Source organism: Aspergillus affinis, assembly GCF_023601865.1.
Source record: "Aspergillus affinis strain CMG 70 chromosome Unknown NODE_35_length_286873_cov_86_307686, whole genome shotgun sequence".
In the NCBI taxonomy this organism is placed as follows: domain Eukaryota; kingdom Fungi; phylum Ascomycota; class Eurotiomycetes; order Eurotiales; family Aspergillaceae; genus Aspergillus; species Aspergillus affinis.
Genome location: NW_026515816.1, coordinates 207,969 through 228,159, shown reverse-complemented (window position 1 = coordinate 228,159; position 20,191 = coordinate 207,969). Strand labels below are relative to the sequence as shown.

At 48.1% G+C, this 20,191-nt stretch overlaps 4 protein-coding genes across 4 annotated transcripts; 2 read left to right on the top strand and 2 right to left on the bottom strand.

Moving 5' to 3' along the window:
- Window positions 1-393: 393 nt before the first annotated feature.
- KD926_006615 (putative ER to Golgi transport protein (Sly41)) lies at window positions 394-1,986 on the bottom strand (the record flags this gene model as incomplete). Its single annotated transcript, XM_053099615.1, has 2 exons — window positions 394-1,647; window positions 1,699-1,986. The coding sequence occupies 2 exons, from the start codon at window positions 1,984-1,986 to the stop codon at window positions 394-396; spliced, it is 1,542 nt and encodes a 513-aa protein (XP_052956697.1).
- An 877-nt stretch (window positions 1,987-2,863) lies between these two features.
- On the top strand, window positions 2,864-9,725 carry KD926_006614 (uncharacterized protein; the record flags this gene model as incomplete). Its single annotated transcript, XM_053099614.1, has 12 exons — window positions 2,864-2,957; window positions 3,033-3,670; window positions 3,724-4,162; window positions 4,478-4,561; window positions 4,614-5,777; window positions 6,700-6,809; window positions 6,877-6,987; window positions 7,036-8,196; window positions 8,264-8,890; window positions 8,960-9,239; window positions 9,295-9,385; window positions 9,509-9,725. 12 exons carry the CDS (start codon window positions 2,864-2,866, stop codon window positions 9,723-9,725), a joined length of 5,016 nt encoding a protein of 1,671 aa, XP_052956696.1.
- A 689-nt stretch (window positions 9,726-10,414) lies between these two features.
- KD926_006613 (TFIIH/NER complex subunit SSL1) lies at window positions 10,415-13,103 on the bottom strand (the record flags this gene model as incomplete). The annotated part of the gene is made up of 5 exons (XM_053099613.1): window positions 10,415-10,733; window positions 10,804-11,426; window positions 12,024-12,345; window positions 12,419-12,754; window positions 12,877-13,103. The coding sequence occupies 5 exons, from the start codon at window positions 13,101-13,103 to the stop codon at window positions 10,415-10,417; spliced, it is 1,827 nt and encodes a 608-aa protein (XP_052956695.1).
- A 312-nt stretch (window positions 13,104-13,415) lies between these two features.
- On the top strand, window positions 13,416-16,984 carry KD926_006612 (M1 family metallopeptidase; the record flags this gene model as incomplete). Its single annotated transcript, XM_053099612.1, has 11 exons — window positions 13,416-13,711; window positions 13,788-13,957; window positions 14,015-14,439; window positions 14,499-14,720; window positions 14,771-14,888; window positions 14,953-15,143; window positions 15,209-15,332; window positions 15,484-15,554; window positions 15,610-16,052; window positions 16,127-16,339; window positions 16,390-16,984. The coding sequence occupies 11 exons, from the start codon at window positions 13,416-13,418 to the stop codon at window positions 16,982-16,984; spliced, it is 2,868 nt and encodes a 955-aa protein (XP_052956694.1).
- Window positions 16,985-20,191: the final 3,207 nt, after the last annotated feature.

Sequence of the window (20,191 nt, the reverse complement as noted above, 5' to 3'; positions counted from 1 at the left end):
CAGGATTTATTTTGTCTTATCCCCTCCCAGAACAACATTCAAACATACAATCCATTTTCCAAGCCAAACGTCACATTCATTTTATGCAGCTCTCCCGTAGACTCTTCATTTTGCTTGTACCCTTGTGCTCATGATCCCAAAATAATAGGAGATCTTGGTCAACATAGTTTCGGTACTCCGTGCGTGGGGCCTTTTATCGAATTAGAATACTAAAAAAAAATACATTGAGTTTTTACATCCTTCGAGCCATTATTATGTATGTCTTTCCCCCTGTTATAGAGATAGGTTGCTTGCGGCTGTCGTATCGCATCCATCCCGCACTATGATGAACCAACCAGTTATACACTTGAACGCCTGATACACGATTGATGTGGGTAATAAAGAGAGAACTACTTAGGAATCATTCGGGTGCCAGGTTGTCTCTTGTTTAGTACCAGGGGGCAGCCAATTCCGAGCAGTACTGTTTCCCCGTGGGCGGATGCGGCCAGGTCGATCGTCCTCTTTTTTAGGATGACTTGGAATAGACGATAAATCATCTGGAGTGGATTGGCCCGGTTGTCTCGCAGAGTCATACCCACCGGTATTCCATGTCTTTTCCGTGGAGACATTCAAGGGAAGAATGGCCTCTTTTGCGCGGAAGTGGTCGGCTTTTGCTCTTTGCTCTGCCGCATCATCATGGCTATTGCGGTCATAGAGATAAAGTCCGAGAAAAGTGAGAAGAATCCCAAAAGCTTGGATATAGGTAGTGGAGTTGCCAAACCATACAATCGCAACAACAATGACAAATACTCTTTTGACCAAAGACGCCACTGAGTATGACACCGGCGATGTCATCGTTATCAAGATAAAGGCCAGGATGTTTTGAGCAAAGTGCGAAACACCATTGAAGACGAATTCGAGGAAGAGCTCTCCATGGTCCAAAGAATTCTTTTTGCCTGATAGAGAGATGGCGCCATCTTGTAAAAGATCAGAGATGAGAGGATAGCCCTCTGAGATCACCCAGATCGGTAAAGTCAAGATCAAGGCCAATCCGGAGCAATAACAAAGCAGATTTAACTTGTCTAGTTTTGGTCGGTCCGAGGACAGGGGCTCTGATTCGGCACGAGACGTTTCGTTGAAGAGCTTCTTGGAAAATATGTTCTGTGAAACAAAGACCAGAGCCGCAAGTAGTGCACAGGTTATGCCGAAGAAGTTGGTAGAGAGCCCTGTGGAGCAAGCAAGCATGACCCCTAATGTCAAGGGGACAAGCGATAGATAAGTGGCTTTAGCATACCGGATGCGAAAAAACATGCGGTATGCTAGGACAGTAAAAAGGGGTGACAGTCCCTTAATAGTGTGCACCAGCGAAACGGGGATTTGTGAGGTAGCCATGGAGCTAAGTATATGACCTGCAAGCTGGAAAACTGCCAACGGCAACGTGGTTCCGATGATATCTCGTGATGGATAGCGGAGGCCATTCTTGAGGGCTGGTATATTGTGTCTGAGCCAAGGAATAACACTTGCAAGGTAAGAGAGTAGTAGGCACCATATTGACACAAAGGCGAATTGTATGATCGTGAGAGTGATGGGTTTTGGGAGGGCATTTAATATGGACTTTGAGGATGTGTTTGTGACGGCGGAGGTTAGATACCAGATGAGGCAGAGAACCTAGATAAAATGAGCCACAATCCAGTTGGGGGGGAGGGCGGATGACCTTACGATCAGTTTATACGAGACCGGCGCCTGGAGCGCATGTGCCAACTCCTGGGCGTTGGCGCTCACGCTGGCATTGCGTGTTCTAAGGGTGCTGATTGCCTCGCTAATACTTTTTCTTGGTTTGTGCCTAGAGTTTCTGATCTCCTGAGGGGCATAACTCGCTTTCCGCGGTTCCCAGCGGTCACTTTGCGTGTATCTGATAGAAGAGGCAGGGTATTGTGGTTCGCGCGTCGCCGCTATGTCGTATAAATCATCAGTGAAGGGTGGGAATTGATCCACTGGGCTCGTCATTGATTGGGAGCTGGAGGTTTTCGCTGGTATTTGCAGCTCTGGTTGTCGTATAGATGCACGTCGTCCGGAGCCAGTTACGGTGGTTGTTGTCATCTCCCCGGTTGCCAAAAAAAATAACCCCCCTCCTTATGCTGGAAGTGGCGTTGTTGTTGGATCAAGAATTGAAGCTGGCGTTGGTGTTTTCAAAACAAACAGACCCGGATAGTCAGTCAGATAAAATTCTTCGATCGGTTTGCGAAGGCAAGTCTCTATTTTTTGGGTGAGGCGGTTTAGAGAATCGATTGAAGAGGGGTTTGGGGTTGAAACCCAGGTATCCATCCCGTAGTAACGTTTGCGGCCTTTTCCAGTATCGAGGTAAGTAGGTACCCCAGCAAGTGCCGTCCGTGGGTAAGCAGTACGGCCGGTCGACTCGCCGAGTCTGTGGTGGATGACGAATCCCTTGTGGCGCTAGTTAACTCACTTCACAGCCGCGACCATACCTGTATATATATCTGTGATCATGTATGTACTATGCAGCACCCCGTCGACAGTACCCTTCATAGGTAGTACATACATCCGGCCTACCTAGAACTCTGGTATTATTTTTACATCCCCCCATGACAGGTATGTACAGAACCAATTACGAGTTCGAGCCCATGACACGTGATCTACATTGCCAAGATATTTTTGCTTACTCCGCCATGACGGATGTTCTCGACCGGCCCGGCGATGGGATCATGGGTCTACCAAGACCAATGAATTTGTGCCGACTCTTGGATAAGTCACCCACAACATGGATTATTTCTTAGCATATCTCTTCTTAATTCCCATGATAGGCTGGTTTTTTGAAATGACAGGAAGTTTTCCTGAGGCCAGGTTGGGCTTTATAAACCAGTGGATGCTTAACAAGGCCTTGCCCGGTCAAGGCCCTCTAGGGATTTCGTACTCTGAGGACTGGCAAGTTCTCGGTCCGTTTCGGTGCGGCACACGAGGTTAGTGGTGCACCTGCACCTTTCTAATCTTATACTGAACGAGCTTGGTTGACACATCACGACGTATATGCTCAGAATCCGTCTGGGGTGCAGACCCGCTAGAGTTTGAGGGTGGATTCTCCAAACTGCCATTCAATACTAGTGCGGTATTCAACAGTGCTCTTGCTGTCAACGGAACTGCTAAATGGGGGTTGCTTAGAGCTGACACATCGGCCTCTTCGGATCAAGCAAAAGCCAAGCTAGTAGTGAAATTCCCTGATATAGACTGGGGTCATTTTGGCTCCGTTTATGGATGGTCTGGTTTGCAATACCAGGCCTGGGCGCGCGGTCATTTGAAACTGAACAAAAGAATCAACCAGAATGTTGCCATCTTTAGTGAGGGGATACTAGAATTCTCCATCAACGGTCAACGGCATTTTGGCGGCGATGTGTATGGCTACCACAGAGTGCCCATCATCCTAAGCCTGCCACCAGGTGATAATGTGATAGAACTACGGTTAGTTCGTGATGTTCGGGCAATGGGCGGCATAGGAGAACCCATCATTGAGGTCGCAATAGAAGCAGATATACGCCATGATTATCTTACCGTGGATGAGCATAGTCTGATCCTACCAGAATTGACCGATAGAACACTTGGCAGCTCGTGGGCATCGGTGAATGTACAAAACAACATTCCTGATCCAATCGAAATTCTCTCCATCGAGTCTTCCGATGTTGGTACCTCGAGGAATCTTCAAATTTCTGAACCAAAGTAACAGCTGGATAGGGCGACCAACTCCAACTAACCGCGGAGAAGACATCACGTCTATCTCCATACCAAACCAGGCCTGTCGTATTTCAGGTTCGTGCCGGACATACTCCGACAAATGAGGTCTCCGCCGAAATATGCTATAGAGTACGAAAACGAGACAGCCAAATTCGATGTACTCGGCCGTTCGGGATCAAATTACCCCAAAGACTCTTATCAGAAGCTCAAAGGATCACCTATCTACACCCGGCGAACATCGTCTCGTATGCCATATTGCGCGCCCCACCAAAACAGTTCTGTCAAGGGAACGAGTCCCTTCCGGTCATAGTTGCGCTCCATGGTGCAGGGCTCGAAGCAGATAACATGCAAGTACGCCGAATGTTGGATGCTGCGTATGGGCTTTGCGCATGGATGCTGTTTCCAAGCGGTACCACCTCCTGGAGTGGTGATGATTGGCGTGAGTTTACAGGATGTTCTTTTGCTTTTGCTTTTCGTACTGCTTTGAAGCCTCGATTCATTGGAAAAGCTTACCCCCAAACCTACGCTTTCACCGAGCATGGAATATAGCAATTACTGACCCCCTCAGACTCATGGGGCTCTTCTGATATCAAGGCTGCCATAGACGCAATCCCAGTGTGGATAGAGAGTCTTCATTGGAAAGGACCGGACTTATCACATGCTACTTGGATAGTCATCGGCCACTCAAACGGGGGTGGGGACCCCTTTGAAAAGCTTCAATACATTTTAATGATTCGTTCGCTAATTTATACAGGTCAAGGTGCATGGTATCTTGCCACTCACTACCCCGACAACGTTATTGCCCTGGCGCCCGTGTCGGGATATTCGTCAATAGAAAGTATGTGCCCAGATAATTGACTCAAAAGGCGACTATCTTACTGATATGGTAGACTACGTACCTTATGCCATGTGGCAGGAATCCGAGCCTTTACTCTTCTCTGTTCTCCAAAAGTCACGCTCCAGTTTCAGGCATGAACTGCTGCTGAGCAACATCGCTGGAATCCCAGTATTACAGCAGCATGGCGCAATTGATGACAATGTCCCAGTATATCACTCTCGCCTCATGCACCAGCTACTAGGAGAAGAACATTGGCCGTCCGAGTACGAGGAAATAGCCGGGAAAAATCATTGGTATGAAGGGGTGATGACATCCTCGGCCCTCTTGAGGTTCTACCGAGAACATGCTCGTTCCGAATCTCACTCGACGGTCCCCACTTCATTCATAGTGACCATACCGTCCTGTGGGTATATATCATCTAAGGGTGGCATTTTTGTTGATCAACTACAATCACCTGATGTGGATGGCCAAATAGAAGTTACCCGAGACATCAATAGTGGAGTGTGGTATCTCAAGACTCGAAACATACATCGTTTTCACCTCTCAGGCAATCAAGACCGTGCAGAACTGCCTACTTCCTTGGTACTTGATGGCGCAAAAGACCCCTTCGAGATCAACAGAGACCAGCACAAACAAACTTGGTTTGTCAAGGATGCACGAGGCAAATGGAATTTGTCCCAAAATCACACCTGGAAGAGTTTAGCTCAAAGACATGGTCGTCAGCTTGGTGCGATGGATGCTATTTTATACTCGGAAGGAACATTCACAATCGCCTCGTGCTCGCCTGAAGTTGAGCACATCGCACTTCAAACCAGCCGTAACCTTTTACAATATTTCGGTGCAGATTCATTCTTAACACAATGCAACGATACTGTTTCCCGCACAGTCCACAAAGACCGGCAGCTGATAGATGGCAATATCTTGACTCTTGCGTTAGGAAACGATCTACCGCACTCGGAACTCAAGGCATTCCCAATTACTGCGAGTGAGGGCCAATTGGTTTTGTATAAGAAGTTACACTATTTTGAACCTGAACAACATGATTACTTTGGAGGGAATCAAGAACGCGTCGACTTTCGCTACGAATTCGAGGCTGGAATGGGCGCGCTCTTTCTTCGCCCATTAGAGAATGAACGACTTGAGCTTGTGGTATGGGGGGCAGATATATCTGGCCTGGAACAAGCTGCACGTCTTGTTCCCACACTTACTGGAGTTGGTCAGCCCGATTTTATCATACTGAGTGATGCCTGCCACTGGAAAGGTCATGCTGGACTTTATGCTGCCGGGCATTTTGATAAATTCTGGCAAGTATCATCGGGTTCCTTTATAAGCGCAGATCCACAGCCACATTGGAAATAATCTGACCTAATTAAACTGAGTGTTCTACGCAAGTTGATTTTACTTTTTGTAGTACATTGGTTTGGTACGGGGTTTTTTTATTTTTATTTTTTATTTTTGTTTTCATTCCCCAAAAAAAGAGAATTTATAAAGCGCCAGTGGGTAGTCAGGACCAGGTACTGAAGATCCCTAGGGCTTTTGAACGCCTTCATGTCTTTTCCAGCAATCTACCCTTGGTCTTTATCCCTACATCCCAAAACCACCATTTCGATACTTTTCCGTTCGAAGAATTGATCCTAGTGTGGAGACCCTCCCAATAAAACAATTGACAGTTCCCTCCTCGTTGACTCGAACCAGGTGTTCCTTCCTTTTTCACTTTTCAACTTGACCTCAGTCCCCCCCTTCCCCTCCCCTTTCTCACTTTCCCTTGCATTTGTTGAGATTCTCCATTGCTACTTCCTAGTGCTCTTGTTTCCAATTTCCGATATCTATCTTTCTAAGACACAATATATTTGGATGTTCAAACTTCCGATATCTTCTCTTCTAAATACTACTTATCTATCTCGAGGCTCACTCTGCGACGAGATAAGGCCTATCTCTTCACTTATGACCGCATTTTAATTGTTTTTTGTTCAGTTCATGAACAAGCCTGCTTGAACTTGGGTTCTGGAAACTGTGACGTCTCACAACCATCGTGAATTCAGCTCTCTCCCGTTTTCTCTAAATTCTTTTTTTTTGTTTCACGTGCATCATTTCCTCCCCTAGAATCAATCTGAGCGAAATGTCTTTATTTTCAACAGGGTCCCCTAATGCTAGCCACAAGAATTCCGAGGGAATAATGCCTTTGACCGATGAAAGTATTGAATCGAGTATCCACGAGAGAAGCTTATCATTTGACTGCGAAGGATCGGTGAGTTGATGCAATGAGATTTTTCATGATTCTTGGAGCCTGAGTTGACCCAAACCTTTACTCACAGAGCAAGAAGAGTTTGGCCGGCTCCGGCGGCCATCTTGAACCTTTGTTGTCCTGCAAATTGGGGAATTTCAAAACCGTGGCTGGTGAAGCTGGAGATAACCCCTCAAACAAGGTCAGACTCTTACAAATTCCAGAATCTCCGCATGACTTACAATCCTAGAAGCAGAAGTTGGACCATTTGAATACCCACACAGTCACCGAGGCTTCTGAAATGGAGAAACTGCTTGCCAAACTTTCTCCCAGACCCCAGTCGACAGGCGTCAAATCTTTTGTGGATTTGGAAGCTCTCGCCAAGATACCTGAGCAGCAAAATTGCTCTGACGGGGGAAAGCGTGTTTTCACAGGCAATAGCGAAATTCCAGAGGGCTATGTGGATGCCACCAAGCTTGTTAGCATGTTGCCCAGCACTCCCACACCCAAGCCGTTTGATATTTCTACTTTAATAGACCCTGCTGAAACAGATATGACACAGACAGGGGCCTCGGAAGTGTTTCGCTTGAAGCAAGAATTGCTTGCTGCCAACTCGAAAATCGCGCTGCAGGAACAAGAGCTGGCTCAAACCCGAGTTATCAAGCATACTTTGGATCAAGCCCTTGGCCCTCCCTCTGAAGCGGAATTCAATGGCCGTGAAGTGACCGAGCAGACAATCAGTCACTTACAGAATGCGTTCAACGCAACCAGTCCGCCATTCAACCAACTGCTGGACGGATGGACTGGACAAGATGACTCTCAATCGGATATCTCGGATGCTCTTTCCGCTGGAGCATACAGCAGAGCTCAAAGGTTCTGGATTTCCCCTACTCAACACTCATTCAGCATGGGCTCCAGTTCCTCAAATCCCGACAAATCCTACGGGGATGCTTTACCAGTTCCTTGTAGCTCATTGAGCCAGGAATCAAGCAGACTATGGGGCACGTCAATCCACACCCCCAACATTCCTGGACACACTTCTCTTCAATCAAACCGGGTGTTCTCCAGCAGCTCATCCGGGCCTAACAATTTTGATGCACGACTTCCCGGGGAGCAGGCTCGATACCTTCAGGGACCAGGTCTTGGGTCACGTAGGCCTGTTTCCCAATCCAACCGTGGTGGATCTTGCTTCCCAGCGCAGAACTCTCCCTGGGGCACATTCACGAATGGCTCTCCAAACAACCCTGCTCCTAGGTCACCACCCGGCCGACATGGGAATACTTACCAACAAGTTGGCCTATATCCAGTTCCCTCGTATCATCAACAACCGGCTGGGACTCCGCTTTCCCCAACGGCGGCTGAGTTCACTTCGGCCACGAACACGGGTGTTGTACCATGGACATCCTCACCGGTGAGTCTTGGTAGAACCTGAACCTTTTTATTTTCCCTTTATTTGTATGGTAACTTAGACATTTTAGGTTGGAGGGACGCCCGCCCATACTTATGTTTCGCCCCTGGAGCCCCTGAATTATCGACGGCTTCTGGACAAAAATGTTTCCTGCGATTGGAGATATATTGTGGATAAGATAGTCTGCAATAACGACCAGCAAGCTTCTATTTTTCTTCAACAAAAACTCAAAGTTGGAACAGCGGAGCAAAAGTACGACATTATAGAGGCAATCGTACACCAGGCCTATCCCCTTATGATCAACCGTTTCGGGAACTTCCTCGTGCAACGATGCTTCGAACATGGAACCCCAGAGCAAATAATCGCCATCGCCAATGCGATAAAAGGCAATACTCTAAGTCTTAGCATGGATCCATTTGGATGTCATGTTATCCAAAAGGCGTTTGATTGCGTACCTGAGGAGCCAAAAGCCATGATGGTCCATGAACTCTTGCGGAGAATTCCTGAAACAGTAATTCACAGATACGCTTGTCATGTCTGGCAGAAGCTTTTTGAATTACGCTGGAGCGGTGAGCCTCCGCAAATAATGGCCAAAGTCAATGATGCACTGTGTGGGATGTGGCATGAAGTTGCTCTCGGAGAAACTGGAAGTCTTGTGGTCCAGAATATCTTTGAAAATTGTGTAGAGGATGAAAAGGTACAGTTACCGCAGAGACTCCCAACTTTATGTTTTCATATAAAAACAATTAGGCTGACCCATGCAAAGCGCCCAGCAATTGAAGAAGTGCTAGCGAAAATTGATATACTTGCCCATGGGCAGTTCGGAAACTGGTGCATTCAGCACATATGTGAGCATGGTGCACCTCATGACAAAAACCGTGCTGTTGAGCACATTGTTCTCTGGGCAGTTGATTACAGCATGGATCAATTCGCGTCAAAGATCGTAGAGAAATGTCTGAAGATAGGGGGCTCTGAGTTCTTGGATCGCTATCTTGCTCGAGTGTGCACCGGACGTACCGATCGGCCGAGAATGCCTTTGATTGACAGTATGCTCAAAAACCCTGGTCTCTCTTTTTTCTCTGGTATACTAAGATACTGCAGTTGCCGGTGATCAGTATGGGAACTATCTCATTCAATGGATTTTAATGAATGCTGCACCTCACCATCGTGAGCTGGTAGCAAGTCATATAAGGTATCTAAAAGTGCTTTTCTTTTGATTTTTCCTTTCTTTCTATGCTGTTCAGAACGGGGAAATAACCCTCTGAAACACCCTTTACCCCCCAAACTCATGCATATTTTCTAAACATGGACACAGGAAGCACATGGTCTCACTCCGCGGATCAAAATTTGGCTCACGCGTAGCCATGTTATGCTGCAACCCATCTCATGCAACACGTCCCGGACCAGGGGCGGGCATACAGATAGGCCGATTCAACAACTTTGGCGACGAGCGCTTCCAGGTGTCAGGACAACATGGTGCACGCTTTGGTCGCGGAAATCAATGGAACCCTGGCTATCCACCTTTCCGCTAAGGAAGCCTATTCAAAACCCGTTTGCCTTCCAAGGAACGAAGTAACTATCTTTTGTGAATCGGTCTTCACGGCGCTTTATACCTGGACCCTGGGCAAGCGGTGGTCTAATCCCAGCATGCATAGCATGACATTCTCTTTCTCTCTATTTAAAATTTCGAACGCGAACATGATCTCTCACTCTATCTATGCCATGGATTCTTCTGAGCTCTGCCTTTTTCAACAAGGGTTGGGAGAGTGTGAAGATGTTAGAATGTGCGTTGGTGAGTGAAGGAAAAGAGCGATCAGTGGCTACCTTGTGTCGACTTATTAACAGGCAATTAATATTTTGCTAGTATGGAAGAGATTTTACAAGAGTACAGACAGAGTTACAAGTGTGGGTTGTTTATGGAGAAGCTTTGGTTTACAGAGAGAGTACTACGTGTCGCGAGTCTACCTATCGATGACCATCTTTTACGTTCCATCTCTGACCGATTCCTAACCTGTTGATACTATTATTCCCCTTAATACAGCGAAATTAACAGTTTTTATGGAACTTCTCGAGGACTGTACTTGGAAGATATCTCACTCCATACCTTTCTTCGGCACGCTATCAGAGCCACAGCCGTCTCGAGTAAACAAAAATCTCGCCTCAATGCACAAGAGACATGGGGGAAATTATTCGCCCTTGTACATAGTGCAAATAGTGAGATTCACTGGCTCTCCTTTTCCCACGGCTTGCGTCTCTTTGGCTTGGTACTCGGGGTGTCATGGCCCATTAAGACGGTGTCTGGAATTTGCTGGATGCCAGGAATCGGTTGGCCGGAGGTGATGAGATCGACTATATGCGCAAACGAGGAGGGGTACGAAGGATCCCCCTGTGTATGTGCCGATTCCTGCTTCGTGCGAGGATTTATTTGCTCGGGCATAGTCTTAGTCTCACATGGACCTGGAGATCTTGCTGAAGGTGACGACCCTTGTAGCCAAGCCTTGTAATCTTGAAAATTCAACGGCTCCGCAAGCCTCTCTTTTCTGGATAAGAAGAGAGGGAAGTATTAACACTGTAAGCCCTTTGCCTGTGGGATTTTATGAAAATGTCTACCTTGAATAGTAAAAACATTTTGCCTGCAGGACTAGGTCATCTTGGCGGAGGAGTTCCGTTTCGGTCACAGGAACATCAGGGTGACCGAGTATCACTGATAAGCCTTGAGAAAACTCAGGATCGTCACTAAACCGGTACGTGCCCAGTTTCTTAAATTGCTCAATTGTCGAGGGTTGGAACCTCGACACCGTGTCCTCGGGCGCCGGAGTACAGCCTGGAGGTTGACTCGAAGGGGATTGTGAGAGCGGCTGAGAGTCCATTGAGTGAATAAAGATCAACTTGAAGGGCAAACATGCAAGTCCAAGGACGGGACGGTAAGAGGCGATTGTTGAGAATAGAACCGACTTTTTATTGCGGCATGAATTGCTTCTTCGGTCGGCTGCAGTGGTGTGTGTACGGAGTAGAGGTTCAAGATCGCAGGGAAATAAACTCACAGCCGAGGCCGAGTCGACTGACGTATGTGGGGAACTGGTTCCGACAAAGGCAAAACGTGCGGGGTAGAAGTTGATACGCTTTACAGGATCGTGCTCATCTGGGCTTTGTAAGGAGATGTATTCAGGACTCATCATCTTATCATTCTTCTTCTTCTTCTTCTTCTCCTTCTCCTTCTCCTTCTCCTTCTCCTACTGCTGCTGTTGCTGCTGTTGCTATTGTTCTTTTAGTCCAGTTCATTTCATTTCATTTCTTTTGCCTCAATTTGTGATGTACTCTCAATGTAGGCTTGGTTTGCAGGGGACTCCTCGTTACTATGTTGAGGTGTCCATTGTATCTAGATTAGACCCTCCCTTAGAAATATCATCACTGGCCGTCCGACTTTGACATCCTGGACAATTGTGCACGACCTCATGCGCGAAAAGGTCGCAGTCAATGCAAAAATGATTCCTACAAACAGTGCATTCGTAGCGACTGCTTATGCTCATTCCCTTGTTCTGACTCTCCGCTACATGCAATTGTTCCTCGGAAGGTACGGGAGGGAAGGGTATGCCACAGGCGAAGCAAACAGAACTGAACGAAGCTCGATGCCATGGAACCTCGACCCAATTTATTAGAGGGAAGAGATGATGATATGACCGAGCGAGATGTGTTGACAGAATTAAAGTAAGGCTGCACGTGGGGCACTCGGCAGGGAGACCGCATACTTTGCTGTTGCATCGTGAGCACAAATAGCCTCCACAAGAAGGCTTCGAGTGGCAAGCGCATAGAGACGGGTATGTTTCGACAGTACGAGAAGGGAACCCCATCATAAGGAGTGAGCTTTTGGACTGCTTTTGGGAATATGTTACGGGCGGCGTTGTAACATCCATCATCAATTCCCGGAAATGTTGCTCATCGAGCGCAACACCATATGTAGAGTCGTCGCCGCCATTGGTTTTCACGCAAAGTTCGCGGCAGATGGCAACCTGGGCGGCTAGGCCGACAATACAGACCCGTATATTATCATTTATGAGGATATTTGTTGTTTCATGGATATCGCCGGGATCGGAGGAAAGGAGGGAGCCGAATATGAGGAGAATCTCGCGGGTGCCGTGACTTGGAGTGTGACTTCGAAAGTAGAACCAACACATTAGTCTGCAGTGAACGTCGATGTTGACGCCGACCAAGGGGCGAGACGTACAAAAGAGCACCGCGAGCCATTTCAAGCCCATTTTGAATGCTAGGAAGGCCTTTAGGGTCTTGATCCCTTAGAACTTGTATCGAACTAATGTGTTCCGTAGGGTTTCCGCTCATGTCACTTATGCGAGTCGCAAGGCCGTCGCGCAGGCCGAGAACGGCAAGCTGTGAGATTGGATTTTGTTCAAAAAACTCCTTGACAAACTCTTGTGCGTACCGGAGCGTAAGAAGATATCGCGTTGGCCGGAGATCCTTTTCCACCATGGACTGCGAGAGGTCGAGAATTAAAACTAGGTGGCGGATAATGCCTCGTTGCAGCGGCGTCGTGTCCCTCAAAAGCCTGCAAACAAGAAATAAACAAAGGGAAAGCAAGATGATCCAGCCTCAATGGTCGAGTGGATAGACAGTCTTCTTGCACTGCTAGACATCAGGGCAATTTTTGTCCTCTCCCGCAAAGCTTACCTCTTCCTTTTTCCAGCCTCAAGTAGTCCGTCAACAGCCGAGCTGATGGTGCCATCTGCGCTCTCCACCAAGGACTCCCAGGTCCGGGAGACTTCCCATTCCGCGCCTCCACGCTGTCTCTTTCTCTTTGGGCGAGGTGCCGTGTCCCCTCGCGGTCCATGATGAATGTTACCCTCGTTCTCGTCCTCGGAAACCCCCCCAAGATATTCTTCGTCGGAATCTGCCATGACGGGGAGGTTCTGAGCGAGAGGAGAGGATGGCGGAAAGGATGGGCGGTCGTGAGGGTTTGGTGACGAAGAGGTTGATAAGTTGAACTTCACAGGTTCCCGGCAGAACCTAGCCGGGCAAGGGTCCAAGCTCCCTCCCGCGGGCGATCTCTGGCTCTCCCGTTGTCCTCGCTCCGTCCCAGAATCCAGAGGCCAGAAGCCAGAAGCCAGAATCAAGAACCCCGTCGGCCTGTGTTATCCGAAAATAGCCGTAGAGAGCCTTTTCACTACCCCTCCCCCTCCTACGTACTACTGTACTAATTGTTCCAGCAGATGTGGGGGAGACGGTGCATCACGTCAACCAAGCGTCCGGGCGTAGCTACTACTACTCAGGCATTAATCCGCGGTCCCCCGGCGTCTTTTCTCCGTCGCCCCTCCCCCCCCTCCTCCCCCTCCTCCTCTGCTTTCTCTTCGCGTGCCTCGCATCCTCCCCGCCGTCTTCCTCCCCCGTCGCGCGCTCGCTCAACCCGCTCGCTCAACCCTTCCGCTGTCCCATACTCGTTTGCTAGGCATTGCTCTTCGGAATTCCGTGCAATGGCCGCACAAGACAGAGAAATTCTTCCCGACGTGTGAGTAGTCCCAGCGGCCTCTGAGATTGGGGGCTCGGTTCCAGTTCATAATACACGGCTACTGACTAGGTTGCAGGGTGGCACCCGTCAACTACCATGTATCTTTGTTTGATCTTGAGCTTGGTGGTTCTTGGGCCTACAAGGGGGCTCTCAATATAGATGCCAGAGTCACCCGTCCCACCAAGGAGATTGTACTGAACTCCAAAGAGATCGAGGTTCAGGATGTAGAGGTCTTGGGAAAAGATGGTCCGTAATGGTCGCTATCTATTTCGGCGAGAGTATCGGCTTACTGACCCGCTGTAGGAACCAAACTGGCAAAGGCATCCGATATCACGTATGACAAAAAGTCGGAACGTGTGGTTTTCAAATTCCCGAATGAACTCACTCCATCCGACATCGTGTTGTCCATCTCCTTCACAGGCACTATGAACAGTGCCATGGCTGGGTTCTACCGATCCAAATACAAACCAGTGGCAGAGCCGGGTGCCGATACCCCCAAGGAAGGCGATTTCCACTATATGTTAAGCACCCAGTTCGAATCCTGCGATGCACGTAGGGCCTTTCCTTGTTTTGACGAGCCAAACTTGAAAGCTACCTTTGATTTCGAGATCGAGATCCCCACAGGACAGACAGCTCTTAGCAACATGCCCGTCGTGTCCGAGAGGGAGGGTAGCCGCCCTGACCTCAAGTTTGTCTCGTTCGAAAGGACTCCTGTGATGAGCACTTATGTGAGTCAATCATAAAGGTCCCGCCGCCGTCACGTTCAGAGCTAACTACTTCAATAAAGCTTCTTGCCTGGGCCGTCGGGGACTTCGAATACGTTGAAGCCATGACGCAACGCCAGTACAAGGGGAAAAGCATCCCTGTTCGCGTTTACACGACGAGAGGACTTAAGGATCAGGCTCGATTTGCTTTAGAGTGCGCTCACCGCACTGTGGATTATTTTTCTGAAGTCTTTGAGATTGAGTATCCTTTGCCCAAGGCGGATCTACTTGCTGTTCATGAATTCGTGAGTGGCTCTATTGCACCCCTCATTCGATGAATACTCATTTTGCCTAGGCCATGGGTGCTATGGAGAACTGGGGTCTGGTGACCTATCGCACTACTGCTGTCCTTTTCGACGAAGGAAAGTCTGATACGCGGTACAAGAATCGCATTGCTTACGTTGTGGCACACGGTTAGTCCAGTCCACTAAGGCTGCTCTGCTCCTTCCTGGCTTTTACTCACCGCTATTGAATCAGAGCTGGCTCACCAGTGGTTCGGTAATCTGGTGACAATGGATTGGTGGAATGAATTATGGCTAAATGAGGGTTTCGCCACCTGGGTCGGTTGGCTGGCTGTCGATCACTTTTACCCTGGTAACGCCCAACATCCCTTGAAGCCTGAATATGCCCCAACTAATCACATGTATAGAATGGAATATATGGTCCCAGTTTGTCGTACGAAATTCCCGAGGTAATATCGATATTTCCTCATGAAAAACTAATAGTTACGCAGGCTGAAGGCGTACAACAAGCATTCCACCTCGACTCACTACGTGCTTCTCACCCAATCGAGGTTCCTGTGAAGAATGCCCTAGAAGTTGACCAGATTTTTGATCATATCAGCTACCTCAAAGGAAGTTCCGTGATCAGAATGCTGAGTGATCATCTTGGTCGGGAGACATTCCTCCGAGGAGTGGCCCTTTATCTCAAGGCCCATGCATACGGCAAGTCAATGATATGAGGATAAAACACAACGAGCTTGGTTTACTGACAATGTCTAATCCGTAGGCAATGCTACCACCAATGACCTTTGGTCGGCCCTCAGCAAAGCTTCCAATCAGGACGTCAATAGCTTCATGGTACGTTCAATGCCGCTGATCTTTGCTATTGTTGTCTTTTAACATTCTGGTGAAGGACCCTTGGATCAGAAAAATTGGATTCCCGGTCGTTACCGTTGCGGAAGAGCCTGGGCAGATAAGTATCCGCCAGAATCGCTTTCTTTCATCGGGAGACGCGAAACCTGAGGAGGACGAGACAAGGTGGTGGATTCCACTTGGGGTCAAGTCAGGCCCAAAAATGGAAGATGTAAACTCGGATGCTCTCACCTCCAAGACTGCCACCATTCAGGGTGTTGGACAGGATACATTTTACAAAATCAACAAGGACCTCTCAGGTTTTTACAGAACCAATTACCCGGCAGACCGACTAGCAAAACTGGGACAGTCTCTGGGACTGTTGAGTACTGAAGACAAAATCGGCCTGATTGGCGATGCCGCTGCCCTTGCTACATCTGGAGAGGGCACGACCGCAGCTCTATTGGTTCTCCTTGAAGGTTTCAAGGAGGAAACCAATTACCTGTTAGTTCCCCTCCCTTGGCCGAAGATTCCCTTTACATACAATGCATCTAGGGTGAAAACTGACACACTCCAAGGGTTTGGTCTCAAATTTCCTCATCCCTCGCAAATTTACGCTCGGTCTTTGCGCAAAATGAATTGGCGTTGAAGGGATTGAAGAGGTTCACCCTCGAACTGGTATCTCCCGCAGTCGAACGGATCGGGTGGGAATTTGGACCAAATGAAGACTATCTCACTGTTCAGTTCCGGAAGCTCCTAATTGGAATGGCTGGCGTTGCAGGCCATGAGAGGTTTGTAAAGTTACTCATCCATACCTCTTCAGATGACTCACACAACTTAGAATTATCGCGGAGGCTAAACGACGCTTCCAACTCTGGGCCAAGGGAGAGGACAAGAGCGCTATTCACACCAATTTGCGCTCGACAATCTTTGGCATTGCGATTTCGGAAGGTGGCCGGGACGAGTATATGTCAGTCAAAGAAGAATATCTTCAGACCGATTCCGTAGATGGCAAAGAAATCTGTCTAGCGGCACTTGGGCGGGCTACAAGTGCGGAGCTGGTCGAGGACTATCTGAATTTCGTGTTTTCCGACAAGGTGGCCATCCAGGATGTACACAACGGCGCCGTTTCCCTGGCAGCAAACTCCAAGGCTCGGCACCTTCTATGGCAATACATGAGAAACAACTGGGAAATGGTCGCGTCCCGACTGTCAGCAAATAATGTTGTGTTCGAGCGCTTTGTGCGGATGGGGCTTTCGAAATTTGCCGACCACCAGATTGGCTCTGACATCGCTTCGTTCTTCGAGAAGCAGGACACGAGTGCCTATGACCGCGCATTAGTGATTGTTTCGGATAGCATCCGTACGAATGCGCGCTACAAGGAAAGGGACGAGGCACTGATTTTGGAGTGGCTTCGAGCTCATAAATACGCCTGATGCTGGGCGGAATATCCTGCTCGGCAGGCTAGAGTTGCCTCCTGACACGCTCGACTAGGTACCTAAGCCGAACAATCGAAAGAATTTGACATCGAGGGCCTTTCTACCAGGCCAGAGTACTCATGACCGTGTCATCTACTCCGTAGTTACCTGAGAATTACCTTGGTAAACTTTACGTCCGCCGAATTAATAAGGGAGTTTGCCGAGGAACAAAGAGTCAGAAAAGTGGAAGAAGGCGGTTAAACAAAGGGACTGCGACCGTCAAGGGATACTCCGTACCTAAGAATATTAATGGCGAGAAGCTCCTCTACACCGTTCAGAGGACGCACTTAAAAGGCACTAGGCTCGATCAGGGGGTCCCGGGGTGAACGTGAAACGGTCACAGGCATAACTTACTAAGACTAAGAGGTGCTGGAACCTGCACGCTGGGCTCGCCTGCTCTCCTGCACTCAGCAACGCATCCGCCATTTCAGGACTCCAGCCAATTTCCATCGAAGTAGACAGACACAACCAGTCTCCACTGCCTTCGGATCCTCCTTCAACTTCTGCTCAAACCAGCGAACACACTGCGCTTATACTGATCCTCGCTTTTGGCTACTTCTGCCGTCCGACGCCCCTAAATACCCTGCCGTTGTCAACAGATCAGCATCCCTACTCCGATCATCATGAATCCCGAGTGGTAAGTCTTCCTTCTGCTACCCTGCATTTACCTACGGCCTCCCGAATGACTTCTTATCGTTCATTTCCTGCGGAGAATGGGCTTTTCATAATACTGGAGAGACGTTTGCTGATTTTACCCGTTGACTAGAGTACTTCCCCCCCTCCCCTCCTCCACGGCCCTCCATCTCTTCGGCGGACAACAAACACATCACACTCCCGTGGCTTGGTTCCCTGACAAGTTATACAGATATGACTATCTGTTTAAGCTGCTGCTTATCGGAGATTCCGGCGTTGGAAAGTCTTGCTTGCTCCTCCGATTTGCTGATGACACCTACACGGAAAGTTATATCTCTACCATCGGTGTCGATTTCGTACGTCCCTTCTCCCCTCCTCCCCTCCTTGCTTATGATGGGCCCACGTTGCTTATTGACTGTTCCGTGACAGAAAATCCGAACTATCGAACTTGATGGCAAGACCGTGAAACTCCAGATTGTAGGAATCCCGTTACCCGAAGAGGGATCTACTTGATAGCTAACGGTGAACCTAGTGGGATACTGCTGGCCAAGAGCGGTTCCGAACCATTACCTCGTCCTACTACCGTGGGGCCCATGGAATCTGTGTCGTATACGACGTGACTGACATGGACTCCTTCAACAACGTAAAACAGTGGCTTCAGGAAATCGATCGCTATGCCACTGAAGGCGTCAACAAGCTTCTTGTTGGCAACAAGAGCGATATGGAAGACAAGAAGGTTGTGGAATACACTGTGGCAAAGGTGCGTCATTACCTCCTTACCAGCTTCATACTTTTTGAAAATCGATGCTTTCTTCGATGAGAATGGCAAAGCGCTGACCTGGGATGTCATTGTAGGAATTTGCCGATAGTCTAGGAATCCCATTCCTCGAGACCTCCGCCAAGAACGCTTCGAATGTTGAACAGGCTTTCTTGACGATGGCAAGACAGATCAAGGAACGCATGGGTACCGCCACCGTCAACAACAAGCCTACCGTGCAGGTTGGGCAAGGCCAGGGTGTTCAATCTGGATCCGGCGGTGGTTGCTGCTAAATGCCTGTTAATCTGAGCTACGTAAGGGTGCAATCCATCGAAGGCGTGTAAGCACACCGCCAAGGCACTGGCTGATCTGCTAGCCCCCTTTGGTCGAATGGCATTGAACAAAACCCGACATGGCAAAGATGGTATCTACGACATGCTTCAGATCTGGGACGACGATCGGTGATGAGCACAAATGCTTCACCATGCTTAGACGGCTTGTTGATTTTGTCTTAATATCGCGTACAACCGTGGTGCTATCTCCTATTTTCATTTTCTTCATGTTTTTCTTTTGTCTCTTTCCTTTTCTTTCTTATTGCTCTTTTATCACTGGTTTCTTAATTTTCTTTTCCGTGTTGCGCTTCAATATCTTGTCTTTGTGCTTTCCCCCTCTTCGTTTTTAAACAGCATCATCGATTTAGTTTTCTCCGGTAATATCGTTTGCGCGAGTACATCATAACTGGTGGGACTTCCTGCGTATACTTTACCCGGGCTGAGTAATGGAGAATAACATGACTATCGCCGACATGTTGATCTGGTGATATATTTAGCACTAGCTCATGAATTTTACTTCGGTTTCATTTGTGCCATTCCATTGATAGAGGGTGCGTAAACAAAAGCGCCCTAGAAAGATGGACAGATGTAGCATAGGTGACTGGGCTCTGAAAACTTGAAATACTAAGAAGGCAAGTCGACAAAGTAAGCATCGTCTGCAGAATAGTTGAGAGATTTGAGCGATGTCTTCTTATCAGACACTCACATGATACCGATTATGACTATCACATGTGCCAAGTAACGTTACATATCCATGGATGTACATACATACAGTATGTATGTATGTATGTAGACATTTAATACAAAGTATATGACGGGAGGTATGTAGGTATGTATGTATATACTGTACCATCTAATAGGTACCTAGATATTGAAATCAAATATATCATACACACCTACGGTTTAGAAAGAAAGGAAAGTGTACCTAGGTAGACCATTTAATCGAACAAAGACCTTAGTATTTTCTTACCTGCAAGGGTACTAGGTACCTACCTACCTAGGTAGATTTATGTCAATTTATGTGTACAGTACCTACACTGTATAGTACAGTTATTGCCTGTAACTAACCGAAGTATACCGTTCATACAAAGTACTGTACATACAATACCTTGTATTGAGCACACCTTAGTTACTTCCTGTATGTAGCAGAGATTCGGTTGCACAGAAGCAGCGGGTTCCCCGGTATCCTAAAAATATTCCTGATCAGTGAAAGTGCGCTTGAAGTAAGCATATCTAGCCGGGGACTGCTAATACAAACAGCTGCAAAATTAACCCACCCCGGCTCAGTGCTGGTTGGGGAACGAGGAGCCCATCTAACTGAAAAGGGCCTAAGTTTCGCATTCTTCCCCATACATCAGCCGAGGCACAGATTTCGGTAAACGTCATGAAATCGTCGCCCGCTTGCCAAAGCCGAATCATTCTCGTACCCCGATTGCTCAAGCA